A 15,486-nucleotide genomic window follows, 5' to 3' on the forward strand; every position below is an offset into this window, starting at 1 on the left:
CCCAAGAAGGTGCTGCTGTGGCTGACAATCAGCGAGAGGAGGATGTCAAAGCTGCTCTTCTTTAGCTCCGGACTGGCCGTAAACGGGGAAATTTATAGTGCGAAGTGCCTACCGAAAGTTGCATCGTTCAACAAGAAAGACCATAAGGGCGACGATGCGGTGCTCTGGCCGGATCTGGCGTCGGCTCCCTACTCGAAGCGATCGTTAGAGGAGATGGAGCGACTGAATATCGTCCCCCTGCTGCGTCCCATTGAGAATTTCTGGGCAGACCTGAAGCGTAAGGTCTACACCGATAATTTTGTCGTGAAAACTGAGAAGGAATTGATAAATAAAACGAAGAAAGAGCTCAAAAACATGCCTACACGCGTGTTCTCGTCCACCATGGCGAATGTTCTGGTTAACTGCCAGAAGGTCGCTCGCAAGAGCATAGAATTTTTTTTTGCAAGTAAGCTGACATAATTAATTTCTATGGGAAATTTATCAAACTTAATTATCTGTCTTAGTTTTTTTTTCATCACCATTCGAAAAAAGTTCATTTTTTTAATTCAAACGTTAGACTCTGACATTAGGGGTGCTCCCTTTGCCGAGTGGTTAGCGTCATAACTAACATGCCGGGTGTTCGGGTTCGATTCCCGTTCTGGTCGGGGGAATTTTTCGTCAAAAAAATTTCCTCCGACTTGCACTGTGATCACCCGTATTCTAGAGCTTGCCACTCAGAATGCATTCAAGGCGTGTTATTTGGCATAGAAATCTCAACTAAGTACTAATAAAAATGACGCAAGTAATACTACGTTGAGACGGCGAAGTTCCTCTAGGAACGTTAGTGCCATTGAAGAAGAAGAAGAAGAAGACTCTGACATTTTAACAATGACTACAGATTGCGCTAATTGTGGTGAGAGAAACTCATCTCCGAAATTTAACAATAAAATTTTGTTCAGCAATATAGTTCACTTTTGGTATTAGTAGGACTACACTACACTACAGGAACTGAACTACAGGAATAAAAACGGAACACGCAAGCCCAAAAAAAATATTATTTTATATTTTTTGAAGAGTTTTGTTAAGTCAATAAAACCGAGAAAAAATCAATCAAACATTCTTAGATGTACCCGTTTAGCTCCCTCTAATGAAATAACATCTAGATGCTGAAGAGACTGCGAAGAAGATTATGATTTTTGCATGTTTTTTCATAAAAGTCGTCAAATTTCATATCAAAGATCTCTTTGATAATTATCATAGCATTTCTTCTCTTCTCCAAATATTGATCATAATAGAAAAATCCTTTCGACTGATACCAATACTACCAGGCAAACTCAAAATATAATCAGTACAGACTTCACGAATTTCTTATAGTCTAATTTTTCCTTTTATGAAAATATATGCCCACAACGGTTTGCAACTGGTACGGATTATTTGATTTCGAATCTCCGGGATGGACTTTAATTGAGGACTGTTATGTTTCACCTAGTTTCTACACAGTTTCAAGAAATTTATCCTCGTTTTTTTTCATCTGAATCAACTAGTCCTACGGCAAGATTGCGTCCCTCAGTAATATGCCAGATCAAAAAACATGTTAAATTTTTATGGAATAATTTTAACGTTAATAACTACTTTTGCTGCCAACTCATAAACCGCTTAAAGTAACAAAAATTGGAAACTTACTCATGTCCTTACACATTTGTTCTGCGAATTTATTTGCTTTCCTGCTTGTGCTTTCTATATCGAAGAACGAGTGGAGTAGTGAGGTATAGTAATGCATCGAAATCCGGACGCTTAAGCCCTTACGAATATAACTTCAAATAGTGAAAAATATTGACATATTGACAATATTGACACAGCATAAAAAATAAGCGTTCCTATAGAATTAGAAGGTCTTCATCTAAGTTATGAATCACAGAATTCCACAAAATCATGTTATATTTGTCCAAAATTTGAAGCTTCTGTCTTCGTGTCGTGATTTCAACACACTTTTGCTTTTAAATCCGGACACTTGTTTTCTTGGTGCAATTCTTTGAGAAAAATTATTTATTAATTATTGTAGAACCTCTTGACGGGTGCGTCATAAGTAGCGGGACTAAAAGGAAACATGTTTAGTATAAAAGTTTTTTATTAATTAAATTATTTATTGTATTTTCCCAAGATGACCACTAGGGTGCCAATGAATGTATGGGAAAAAATCGACCCTAAAATTCCAAAAAGTTACCCTATATAAAATGTTCACCACCTCGAAAAAACACCCTATGCCAAATTTCAGCTCAATCGGACTTAAGGGAGAGTGGCGCAAAGCGGTCAAAGTTTGAGTTATTTGAAAATCGAAAAATCACCCAAGGGGGGGAGTAAGGGAAATTAAGGTTTTCGATTTTTTTTTTTGATGCCAAATGTCTTAAAATTGCATGAAACGTCGAGATCTAGTGTCATCTCAAAAAAAAATTTTTTTGTCATCGACACTCTGGGACTTTTTTCGGCATGCGAAACGTAAAGTATGGTTTAGGGTGCCAATTAAAATAGTTATCTCGATTTTTCATTCGGAACTTACTACGAAATGTTGATTTGCACAATAATATACCTTATGCAAAATATTAGCTCATTCGGACTTCATTTACTGGTGTCGTAGACGTTAAAATTTGAGTTTTTTGAAAATCAAAAAAAAAACGCGGAAATCGGGGTTTAAAAAAAAAATGATGCCAAAAGTCCTAAAATTGCATGACGTTAAGTTTTACAGTTATCTCAGAATTTTTTTTTTTTAAATCAAATTCTCAGACGAAAAAACGACCAAGTGCCAAAAAAACATTTTTTTTTATAAAAAAAAATTGAGATAACTGTAAATCTCGACGAATAATGCAATTTTAAGACATTTGGCATCAACAATTTTTTTTAAAACCTCGATTTTCGGTGATTTTTCGTTTTTCAAAAAAAAAATTAAATTTTAACGTTTGTGATACCAGTAAATGAAGTCCGAATGAGCTAATATTTTGACTATGATATATTATTGTTCAAATCAACATTTCGTAGCAAGTTCCGAATGAAAAATTTTTATTATCACCCTAAACCATACTTTTCGTTTCGCATGCCGAAAAAGTTCCAGTGTCGATTTTTGACAAAATTTCGAGATGACACTAGATCTCGACGTTTCATGCAATTTTAATTTTTTTTTCGAAAACCCCAATTTCCTTTACTCTCCCCTTGGGTGATGTTTCGATTTTCAAAAAACTCAAACTTTGACCGCTTTGCGCCACTCTCCCTTAAGTCCGGTTGAGCTGATAATTGGCATAGGGTGTTTTTTCGAGGTGGTGAACATTTTTTATGGGGTAACTTTTTGAAACTCGAGATGACCATTTTCATTGACACCCTAATGACCACTACAAAAGATGGCGGCCGCTACAAAACGGCTGATTACATATTTTCGCTAAACCCCATCAATATGTGTATCAAATGAAAGGGTTGACTAGTAGAACACAGTTATTTATGAAAAATTAAAATTCAAAATGGCCGCCCGCACAAAATGGCGCCATATATATTTTTTTTCCAAACCTTATCAATATGTGTATCAAATGAAAGGGCTTGACTAGTAGAACACGGTTATTTATGAAAAATGCAAATCCAAAATTTTTAAGAAATTGTTGAATGGTTTTATTGTAGAGAAATATACTAATGATACAGATAATGTACTTCAAACAAAAGAATAAAATAAGTAAAACACACTTTTGAAGTTCAACGGTTTCATTGGGATTAAACATAATAATAATACAGATGATGTACTAAAAGCTAGAAAATAAATGGACAAATAGCAGTTAGTAATTATCACACCCCTTTCTTCATTAATCTAGGGCATTGATGAGACTAAAATAAAATCGTGAGGCATGTAATGAAACAACTAACAGTAGATATTGGAAATCTGACGTGGCCCATTTTGGATTTGCATTTTTCATAGATAACTGTATTTTACTACTCAATCCCTTTCGTTTGATACCCATATTGATAGGGTTCTGAGAAAATATGTAATCCACCATTTTGTAGCGGCCGCCATCTTGGATATACATTTTTCATCAATAATTTTATTCTACTAGCCTACTATATATTTGGCGCCATTTTGTGCTGACGGTCATTTTGGATTTGAATTTTTCATAAATAAGTGTGTTCTACCAGTCAAGCCCTTTCGTTTTATACCCATATTGATGGGGTTTAGAGAAAAAATAAAATCCGCCATTTTGTAGCGGCCGCCATTTTGAATTTTCAAGATCATGAAATACGCAGCTTTATAATGGCTGCAGAAATTAAGGTGTGTTCCAAATTTCAGATCAATCGGTTCACAGGAAGGTGGTTAAATTTCTCCTAATGTGGGCCAGCGCTACAGACAAAGTTACAAAGTTACCCACGTACACACAAACGGATCATATAATCGACCCCGTCCTGTATACCGAAGAGTTTAGCGGTTTCCGGATCGAACATCTTTGCTCCACACTCCATACTCTATATTAAGGCTTCTAACATACCCTAATGCAACTCCTTCAATGAGAAAATTAATCGTCAACTTTTGACCGTCCGGATTTGAAATCATTTTCTGAATGTGATTTTTATTCCAGACACGGGTTTGTGAATTTCACATTGATTTTCGATTTTTGACATTATTTTTGTTAACAGCTAGGTACTATGTTTGGCGCTAAATTGAATTGATACAATAGTAACTATCAGTCACATTAATTCAACATGCAAAAAATGTGATGGTTTTGGCATGATATTGAATGTAATGAAAAAGTGTCCGGATTAAAAAGCGTCCGGATTCAGAAGCATCACTGTATCTCCTCCATTTCGAGTTACATCGGGCGTACCTCAAGGAGGTCATCTTGGCGTTCAGCGAATCGAGGTGATTCAACGCAAATCCGTTCGTTTCGCTCTACGTAATTTGCCTTGGAACGATCCTTCAAATCTTCCAAATTATGAATATCGCTCCAAATTAATTGGACTAGACTCACTAAATCTACGTAGAGACGTCACTAAAGCGATATTCGTATCAAACCTGATCCTCTCAAACTTCGACTGTTCTAATCTTATCCAATCAATTAATTTTAATATACGGATACGAACTTTGCGCTCACATACATTCATTTGAGTCCCCTCTTCACGCACTAATTGAACTAATGAACTAATGAACCCGTTTCGAGTATGTGCCGAGTTTTCTACCGCTCGTACACTTCGTACGATTTTAACTTGAGCCGTTCACATCTGAAAAAGATTTTTTCTAATGCCCTTAGATATTAAGGCGTCGTGCACAAATTACGTAACGCTAAAAATGAGGTTTTTGGACCACCCCCCTCCCCCTTATGTTACGTAACGCTAATCTGTAGACAAATTCAAAGTCGTTTGAAAGTTTGTTTAGCTTTTTTAAGTAATGAGAATATTAACGTATAAAACTCAGATATCTGCACAAGTCGGAATCAAATGTTCAGACGGGAGTTCTTGATATGCAAGTAGTGACTTCGGAAGAACTCTCGTCAAGTTCAATGAATTTTGAACAAACATAGACGAAAAATTAATGCTCACATCTGTTGGAATTAGTGCTTTCAAACCATCCGGCATTTATCTTATTAAGAACATGGACTGGTATAAATTGATGTTGATTTACACAAAAGTAACTAATCCTTCATTCAATGAAGCAGTCCCTGTCGTTACATTTCACTACTTGCAGAAGGTCTTGGGATGTTCTTACGTGACGAGCAAACCACTCGGCTTAATATCGTACTAATACCGCTTCGTCGATTTGGGAGTTCGAGGACTTAATATCTTCTGCTTTGACGGGATATCCATCGATCGCTATGTCATTCCACAAATTAGCTAACGATTCCCCTGCATACTAAAAATGTTTTGTTCCAATTCAAGGTCCCTTGTTTTGAGTTTTTCATCCAAGTGAGATCTCTTAGCCCTTGATCATGAAGAAGTATTCAACCTACCGGGAAAGAGGGACACTCCCACTTTCAACTCAATTGAATGCACTGCATGCTGAAGAATTTGTAGTAACTAATATTGAATCAAGATTCAATTCATAAAAATGATAGATCAAAAATATCTATGACCTTTTTAAAACGAGAGTTCTCGTCTGGTCCTCCATCCACGCCCCGTCACCCAGATATAGGTGACACTTTCCTCGCTCAAATTGAGTAGGATTTTTAGAAGGAATTTGATAGAATAGGCACCTAAATGTAACTATAGGATATGAAGAAATGTAATTAAATCATAACCATAATATTATACTGTTTATACTATACTTTTTATTAATTTATAGTACGGATGGTTTGTACTGCAGTTTTTTTTTGCAAAACCCCTATAATATGACTTTGGCATGTGTTATTGTCATCATTTCATCTTCAATTGAAAACAAACATTGCTAGATCATGTAAAAGTTATCTATAAACTAAGTTTGATCTTCATTTAATAATTTAATCGCAAGTTGGGCTCTGCAAGAAACTCAAAAACGTCGCGTTGATTATTCTTTGGTACAGAATAATCTCGAATTCAGGCAGCGTTCGAAGAACAATACCTTCCTGAACAAACTACAACGTATATTGGGACACTGCATAGTACTACTTCAGCATGATCGGGATGCCCTAGCTTTATTTTGCATCCTGCGATAACAGACGGAATATGCTTATATTTTTCAGGCATGACAAAATCATGATTCGGTAGATTAACGCGATACTCGAGAAGCACTAAGGCAGTATTTTAGACTAGAAATTTGAAAAAAATCAAAAATATTTTCCTTTATATTTCTGGTGTTGAGGCAATCGAGAATGTACCCTAGAAATAACGTTTTCGAAAATCTTATCATTTACCGAATTATAGCCATTTTTAAGATGCGGTTTCTAACCTGGTACGGCCATAATAATTGACTCGAAACCAGAAACTGTGGACACGATACCTCAAGTTCTACTGAACCAATTTATGTCGTATTTATAAGAACACAATCTGTACTCTCTATCGCATGAACCAATAAGAAATAACATTTTTTTAAATTTGATTATTTTCAAAAAATCGGGAAACAGGAGAAAAAACGTTAAAAACTGCATTTTTTTCTTCGAATGGCCGCCATTTTGTCAAAAAACATGTTTTTGACTTGTCCGAGGTTCATGCGATAACGGCATCTTTACTGATTCCGAATCTGTTCGATATTTCTTGTTTCAGATAACCAGAAGGGCTGGAATTGTGTACGCCATGGCACAATTTTTTTTGAGTCCCCTCACTTCATCAGCTTTTAACTATTCTAATTATAAATATTTTTTTCCGTTCAATTTTAGTTTTATTGTTAAAAGATAGATAAACAAACAATGATACAGGGTGGCGCATAAGTCACGCAACGTTCTCTGAAGGTAAAAAAATAACGATCGCGCTGAAACTATCGAGTGTTGGTTGTCGACTTTGTATCGTTTTTTATTCGAGAATAAAGATTTTGTATCGTGAGACATGACTGACTTATGCGAAATTCGTCCGAAATTCGTGCCTCTACACGAGAATACCCCCTTAAGCGGTGCCTGCTTACTACCCATTTTTACACGTGCTTTATCATCTTGGCTCAGTAAACACACCTCTTTCGGTCTCTGAATCGAAGTTAGGAACGCGTGAATTTATCCAGGAATAATAATGGAATTTTGTTACGTAACAATGACGGCTACCTCCCTCCTCCCTATGTCACATTAAGTAACGAAACCTCGACCCCCCGAACCCCTCTACTCGCGTTACGTAATTTGTGCACGACGTCTAAGTAAAATTTAAGTTAGATTACGAGAAAACTGAAAACTTCAGCATCCGAGGGTCACCATAAATGCATTTCTACCTGTTACTTATTTTTTCTATAACTGCACACCCAAAAAAAATTTGAAAATTTTCGAGAAAAAACTTCAAAAAGTCACAGGAGGGTTTTGCCCGAGACACGACCGCATAGTTGACGTAGGATTCCGTTAGGCTATCTGTTGATTTTAAATGAAATAAATCGTTTCATGTATTCAAAAGTTCACCCTACTTTCAGGTATTTGCAATGTCGATTTTCTCCAGGCAGAATGGCTTAGATGTCTCTGTTAGGAAACACATTTCGGTAGGAACAGAAGTTCCCCCTACTTTCATGTATTTGCAATGTCGGTTCCCTCCAGGCAGCTTGGTTTCGATGTCTCTGTTAGGGAATACATTTCGGTAGGAACAAAAGTTCCCCCTGATTTCATGTATTTGCAATGTCGATTTCCCCCAGGCAGCTTGCTTCTGATGTCTCTGTTAGGGACCCGCCGCATGTGTCGTCAATTTCGACCAATCAGAAGAGGGTATTTCCGTTAGGATAGGGGTTGAGATTTTTCAATTGTTCGATGGTTAGTTTCATGACATATATTGTTTTATTCAATATAAAAAATTGTTATGGAATGCCGAAATCGATTGACGCAAAAATTTCATGAATCCATCATGAAATGACTGAGCAACAAGCGTTTGAAAGAGGATAATTTTCACGATGTGATCGATTTTCGATTTTCAATTTGTACTCCAATATGTTCCCGAAAGACGTAATCCTACGTCAAAAGTTTGTGTGATTTCGATATTGACAACCGTCCGCATGGTAAAGATCAAAATCCTCCGAAGACGCTGAATTGGAGGCATTACTCAATGAGGATCCGTAAATCTAAGAAGAGCTTGCTCCAGCATCAAGAGTAACCAACCAAGCCATTTGCAAGCGATCGCATGCGTTAGAAATGATTCAAAAGCAAAAAACTTGAGTTGCTCTTGATTTGAAGCCAAGGGACGTTGAACGTCGTTTTTCGTCTTTGAGCAACTGCTCCAGTGGCTCCAGCTTCATCGCATCGTGACGAAAGATGAATAAAATGGCTTCTCTACATCGATCCGAAGAAAATAAAATCATGGGGGTTTATGCTGCGAATGTTATGTTGTGTATTTGGTGGAACCAGGTCAGTATTATCTGTTATGAGCTGTTAAGATTGAACAAAGCCATCACTGGGGACCGGTTTCGACGGTTTCGGAGATTTTAACTGAAGCGATTGAGCCGAGCACTGCGCGAAAAACGTCCACAAAACGAGCAGAAGCACAAAAAAGTGATTCTACAGCGTGACAACAGTCGACCTAACCTTGAACACGCTCAAATCCCATTTCCCAACTATTGCTCCAACCGATTATTACTTGTTCTGTTCGATGGAACATGGTTTGGCTGACCAGCAGTTCTGCTCATATGAAGACTTTAAAAATTGGGTTGGCTCGAGACTCTCGTAACTCTCGCTAATCTGAGCAGCAAATCATCACCATCTTCATTATTATTTTTTTTCTAAATTGTTTTCTCCATCGCTACAACAAAGGCAACTCTACACAACACACACACACACACAATAAGTAACATCTACACGATACAATAACTATAGGGCAACAACCCTAATGATTAGAGTTAGCGTAGGAAAGGTTGAAGGCTTGGTGGATGGATTGAATATGTAATAGCCCACGGCTAGTCAGAGCAGTCTTTCGATGGATACGGGAAATAGTTGGGTTGATAGAAATCGAGTGACAGTTTCTATTAGAAGGAAAAATAAGATCCGACAAACACCCACACGCACACACGCACATACACATACACAACAACTATTCCGTGGTGGTGGGAGCAGGAATCGCACACTCCTATTGTGTTTGTTGTTGTTGTTGTTTTTGTTTGCTTGTCCGTTGTTCCCAGCTAATGACTATCGATTCCGCGGCTCCGGTTACCCAGAACCGAAACACACGCACACACGCGCATATCTAAATCCGGTTGATTTGGCTGAACGGGGATAATTTACTCACACAATGGGTGGGCCAACTGTTCATAACGCTTGAGTTAGTGTCACGAGAGTAATGTTTGTTTTTTGCTTGGTATGCGTTTTGTGCCTTTTCTTTAAATGAAGTGTAGTAATCCACAATTGAGAAATATTTACACAGAGAAAATGTTTTTGTGTGAGATTGTGTACAATCTTGATTTGCCAAATCGGAATATCTACGAAATTCAAAAAAGTATCGAGAAAAAAGAACGTTCAGAAGATTCAGCGGGATGCACATGACGTTAAAAACCAAACAGAGACGTGTGCGCGTGTGTGTGTGTGTGTGTGTGTGTGTTTGTGAGTGTGGTTCATGATCTGTGTTTGGATGAGAGCGCGCACGATCGAGTTGACTCACTCGATCTCGGTTTGGATCGTTTTCTTGTGGGTGGGCTCTACTACGTGTTGGTTGTGAGGTTATGGGTGTTGGCTACGCATAAACAGATGAGAGAGCGGAGTGAGGGAAAAAAGGGAGTGGCGATTCCTGCTAAGAAAACAATAATGGTTTGATGGGTTTTTGTTTGTTTGTTGTTTTGTTGAAGATGAGAGACTAGGAAATTAGAGCGGATTAATCGCTACCAACGGATTGCATTCCATACGGTTTGAAATCTGGCGCTCGAAACGACAAACAGAAGATGATAACAATCAAAATGCCGTGCGTGAATGACAGTTTTTTTTTGTTTGCTGGCAGGGATCAGCTGCATTCGCTAGAAAAGATAATTCAACCAATGAAATGAAGAGAGGTGAAATAATACGCAACATCTAGATTTTGCAATTTGACACTTGCTAGCAGGAAGTCAGAGATTACGTTACCTGAAGTACCCACGACGGGGCCAGCTGAGGATTGCTGGGGTTGGGGCCAAATTTGCAGCAAATACTTGAGTACTGCGATTGGTTGTGCGTGATCGATCTCCTCGTTGGAACCGGCGCTGGATGAATGCAGCATTAGGGGTGGACCCATAACTGTTGCCAGAGCCTGGGCAGACATCTTATTGCGTTCCGCAGCGGAAACGACTAGCGAAAGATGGTCCAATAGGAAGACCAGCGTCGCCTATAACGATTTACCAATGTTGTCACGTACACCAGACGTCAGAAAACGTAAACAATCTTCCACCACTTACCCTATTCGCCCGAGGCAGGCAGTCTAGAATACTGAGCATCAACTTGGCATTACCCTCCGGATCATCTGGTAAACAAACACCTGGAAAAAAAGCCGCAACACAACAATTAGACTTCAATTCCTCCCCTAGCTATCTTCACTACCTAGTGCATCCACCGTCATCTGGAACAAACACTTGGTGAACAGAGGCTCTGGAAGTTCACGGAGATAGTCCTTCAGTACACCGGTAATCACGTTAATGTCCGGTACGTGATCGGGTGTCAGCTCAACCGCGCGACTATTCCGTTCGAAAGCTTCCCTATAAGAAACCAAAAAAAAAACAATACAGACTTACAATCATCGGTGTAGTGAGGGGAGACAGCGCCTCCGGCAAACTATGAAAACGGCGCCCAAAAAAATACCACTTTTTTCGATTTTTTTTCACTAGTTTTGAAATTGTGATATCTTGAGAAAACTACTCACTTATACCAGTGTTATCTTTGAGCAGTTTATTCGTATTTAGATGGTTATAAACATCATTACCAGCTTCGCATGTTCACTAGCCAAATCTTTGCCTTGTGCGCTTTAGCTGAAGCAAAATGATCCACATGTGCATCTAGATCAATGACTGCTTGTGATTATTCCTCGATCGAAAGAATTGCCATGCCATTGAATCGGTCTTGGTTTTTTTTGAACGCAGATTTTGAATCAATTCAAGCTTGCTGAAACTGCGTTCGCAAGATGGCACTAGAACTGGAAGCGTCAGGAAAATTCGTAGCGCCGTCTCGATGTTAGGAAGAGAACACAGGAACCCTTTTCAGGACAAAAAAAAAATGAAATGCATCTGATGTTCGAGTTCTTGTTTCATCCGGTAATTGTGTCCGCGCTTTTTTCGTTTCGTCTAGTGGATGTTTGCGCGCTTACAGAATCACATCACTTACCGCAGTCCCGACTGCAAAGGAGACCTTTTTAGGTCAAACTTTAATATCTTCTGCCGTTTCGATATGCTTTTGATTTTCGAGTTTTCGTTTCGTCAACTGGTCGATAATTAGTATTCACATAAACACATCACTTACCACAGTGAATCCTGATTTTCATAACCCTTACCTACTAACAACTACCCCTTCCTTGATAAACGCGAGGGAACCACGCTATACAGGCGACCCTTCTGACCTTCGGGCGGTGAATATCATACTAACATTCCTTCCCTTCCCCTGGTGACTGTAAGGCCGGCGTCATTATTGACCATTTAAGGCACTATTCTAGTCTAGAAATTTGAAAAAAATCAATTCCTATTATTTATCGAGTTTGAGCCATTTTAGTGATGCGGTATCTAACCTGGTACGGCCATAACAACGAACCTTAAACGTGTTATTCTTTGTTTCATTTTTACGGAGCTCGAAAAAACGTCCGAAATTCGTGTCTCTACACTAAAATACCCCCTTAAAGCTCGAATTACCGAAAATTGCACAACGAGAATGATTTGCTAGTTCCAAGCGTCATTCTGTGTGTTCTTTGTGCACTTTGGTTGGTTTAGGTCAATCACGGAGAGGTTAGGGAATAGATTCTTCATCTGCGTCTTGAACACTTCCGCCTCTAATGCAAATTCCTCTTTGTCAACGTCTGAAGAATACTAGGCTGTGGAGTTTCCAGTTTATTTCATTTTTCGTGGTCGAGCAGCTTTTAAATTGTCATGGATATCAAGTTGAGTACACTATTCTTTTACGTACCGAATGGCATGATTAGATGCTTCCGTCTTCATCTCCTCGAATGATGCACGCAAGGCTTTAAGAAGTTTACTTGCTACGTCTAAGGTCATGCCTTTAAATTTGTTATGATTCATTCACTTTGTCTATACTATAGTCAACTCTCCCTAACTCGATATCCAAGGGGACCATCGAGTTAGGGAGGTATCGAGATACAGAACATTTTTTCATAATTCTTTTTTATGCCATAAATTGTCAGTGTCCCAATTATGGTATGATTTTGAATTTTAGATTCATCCCCTAGAAGTCAGAAAACAGCTTTCTCACAATTTTTTATTCTCAGAATCTCTCAGGACGGTTATATTTGAAGAAAATAAAATCATCTACGCATATGTTCGAATTTCAACGATGACAGAGTTATATACAGTAAAACCTGTTTTTGTGCGGTTTTTTTTGCGCGAATTTTTGTTGTGCTATTTTTTTTTGTGATATTTTTTTTGTGCAATTTTTTTGTGCTATTTTCTTCTCTTGTGCGGTTTTTTTTGTGCGGTATATGAAAAGAAGCATATTTGACGAAGTTATCGTCCATTTAGTTTTTTTCGATTATTATTCCCCTTCCTCCCATCAAATTCTCTAAGTTGTTCTAAGTGTTTGCATGACATGATTTCTAACAGCAACACGTTTCGACATGCAACTAAAAGCACAAAACAGCCACGCGCAACCAAAAAGGAAAAGTGTCCCGTCGCAAAGCAGAGAAACGAAAGGAAATTGAACGGTGAACGGTGTGGATTTGAGTTATTTTCTTGGGGGAAACTTTTCTTATGCGGTCCCTATCTACCGCACAAAAAAGATTTTTTCAAAATGTGTACCGAACACGATTTTTTAAAGCTACTGGTGAAGTTTCGCACGATTTTTTTTTATGCGGTCCCTTTTCCCCGCACAAAAAAAGGTTTGCCTGTATATATGTATATATATATATATATATATATATATATATATATATATATATATATATATATATATATATATATATATATGCCTCAAACTGGTTCTACATTGAAAAGTACGCTACGTAAGACGATTCTGTTGCTTTCATTTGAACGATGAGAAAATTTAGAAAAGGATATAGTAGTGGAACATCTCAATTACTGGATTAACATTTTAACATAACATTTTGGAAGTGGAAAATTTTTTTTATTTTTTTTTTTTTATCTTCACTTATTTTTCGTCGGCCTATTTCCGCCACTTTAGTGCCAATCACCGACATCAGGGAGGCGACTCCACCTGTTCCTACCTATCAGACTCAACAACTCATGAGCCGGGCCAACTTCTTTTACTTCCGCTCCGAAGGAAGACGTAACCAGAGATTTTTCGCCTCAGAAAATCCCAACGACGCCAGCTGGGATTGAACCCAGGCCGATCGGATTGTGAGGCTGTTACGCTAACCATACAACCACTGGCGCCGTCCAAGTGGAAAATTCAAAAGTTAGTATTTTTTTTAATGTGTAATTATTAATTTTATCCCAAAAATTCATGCTAAACTTGATTGCTTATATCAACCAAGTTAAAATTCTTTAACCACTCTACAATTTGTTCTTTGATGCCCAACTTCTATCTCTCTAATTTCGCTGCAATATCGATATAAACAGTTCCTGGTGAAAATTCAATCAAATTGTTCAAAAATCGCGATTTTCACAATTTCACTTTAACTTTGAAAGGTTACATTTATTCTTGAAATAAGTCATATTTAAAATATAAAAAACTTTAATTTTCAAACTGTATATAATCGAATCCAAATTTTTAAATAGTCGAATATATAATCGAGTCCGACATGCATAATATTAATTAATTATGTTATTCAAACTAAATTGTAATGATCACGCTGGAATTGTTCAATCGCAAAGATATGTTTAAATAGTTTCAAAGGAACATTTTCAGTGGATTTCAATATTCCGGTCATATTCTTCAGAGATTTGATTTAACATTCGAAGGTGTAATTTCGACACAATCAACTGAACCTTCCTGAATATTCTCCAGCTCGATAGGACTACTATCTTGAGCGTTTTTCTCAGCTTTTGCAACACTCTCCAATATACCAGTATCTGGCATCAGATCACTGCAAATCACATGTTTATCCTTATCGCACTAATCATCAAAGGACGTTGATCAATCGAACGGTACTTTACTGTCGACATCAGCAAGCTCACGACGCATTAATTATGCCAGCGGAATATCACCATTCGGCTTTCCTGAAGCAATTTTAAATAGTCTCAGATTTAAAAGGGGTGAAAGTATTTCAATTGTATCCAATACCGGTATATGTGAAGGGTCGTAGAGTGCATTTAAATACAGTAAGAATCAACAGTTGGAGTATATTTTATAGTTATATTGGCTTGTAGTTAGTCAAATACTTTTGTGAAGTCACAACACCTGACTTTTTGCTGTTTCCGACTTTTGAACATTATTGTTGTTTTTTCAGTCCCGTTTCAAATGAACACCTTCTATATTTTGTCAACAATAGAAGAACGTAGATTCCAGAAGTATAAAAATGTTTGAACACAGGTTATTCTGATAAACTAAAAAAAAAGCTCTATTTTTGTGACGTCCAATCACTGTTTTACAAATCCTTGTTTCTCACAAATTACAAAATGAAACCTAGGTCTACCAACGGCTCTTCAAACAAGTATTTAATTATCTATCCAATGGTATTTAGACATTGAAGTTTGGTTAAACAAGTGCAAAGATATCTCAAGAAACATAAAAATAGTGAAAACCTAAAATATTTTAAATATACAGCCATTCCATGTCAAACCGATATAGTAGTTCTCAGATTTTCGTAAAAATTTGTAGTTTCGTTCTT

The 15,486-nt window shown here is 37.6% G+C and overlaps 1 protein-coding gene across 10 annotated transcripts in view; it reads right to left on the bottom strand.

The window, feature by feature from the left end:
• The window catches only part of LOC129763504 (rho GTPase-activating protein 100F), a 166,363-nt gene that overhangs the window by 22,048 nt on the left and 128,829 nt on the right, over positions 1-15,486 (bottom strand). For 7 of the 10 annotated variants that reach the window (XM_055762632.1, XM_055762635.1, XM_055762631.1 and 4 more), the window contains 3 exons: positions 11,082-11,239; positions 10,943-11,022; positions 10,635-10,872 (listed from right to left, as the gene is read on the bottom strand). In XM_055762632.1, coding sequence (XP_055618607.1) covers positions 10,635-10,872; positions 10,943-11,022; positions 11,082-11,239 — 476 coding nt within the window. The remainder of the gene's footprint in view (positions 1-10,634; positions 10,873-10,942; positions 11,023-11,081; positions 11,240-15,486) is intronic. The other 3 variants (XM_055762637.1, XM_055762640.1, XM_055762639.1) reach the window with 1 other exon arrangement.

Source organism: Toxorhynchites rutilus, chromosome 1 (genome assembly GCF_029784135.1).
Source record: "Toxorhynchites rutilus septentrionalis strain SRP chromosome 1, ASM2978413v1, whole genome shotgun sequence".
NCBI lineage: Eukaryota > Metazoa > Arthropoda > Insecta > Diptera > Culicidae > Toxorhynchites > Toxorhynchites rutilus.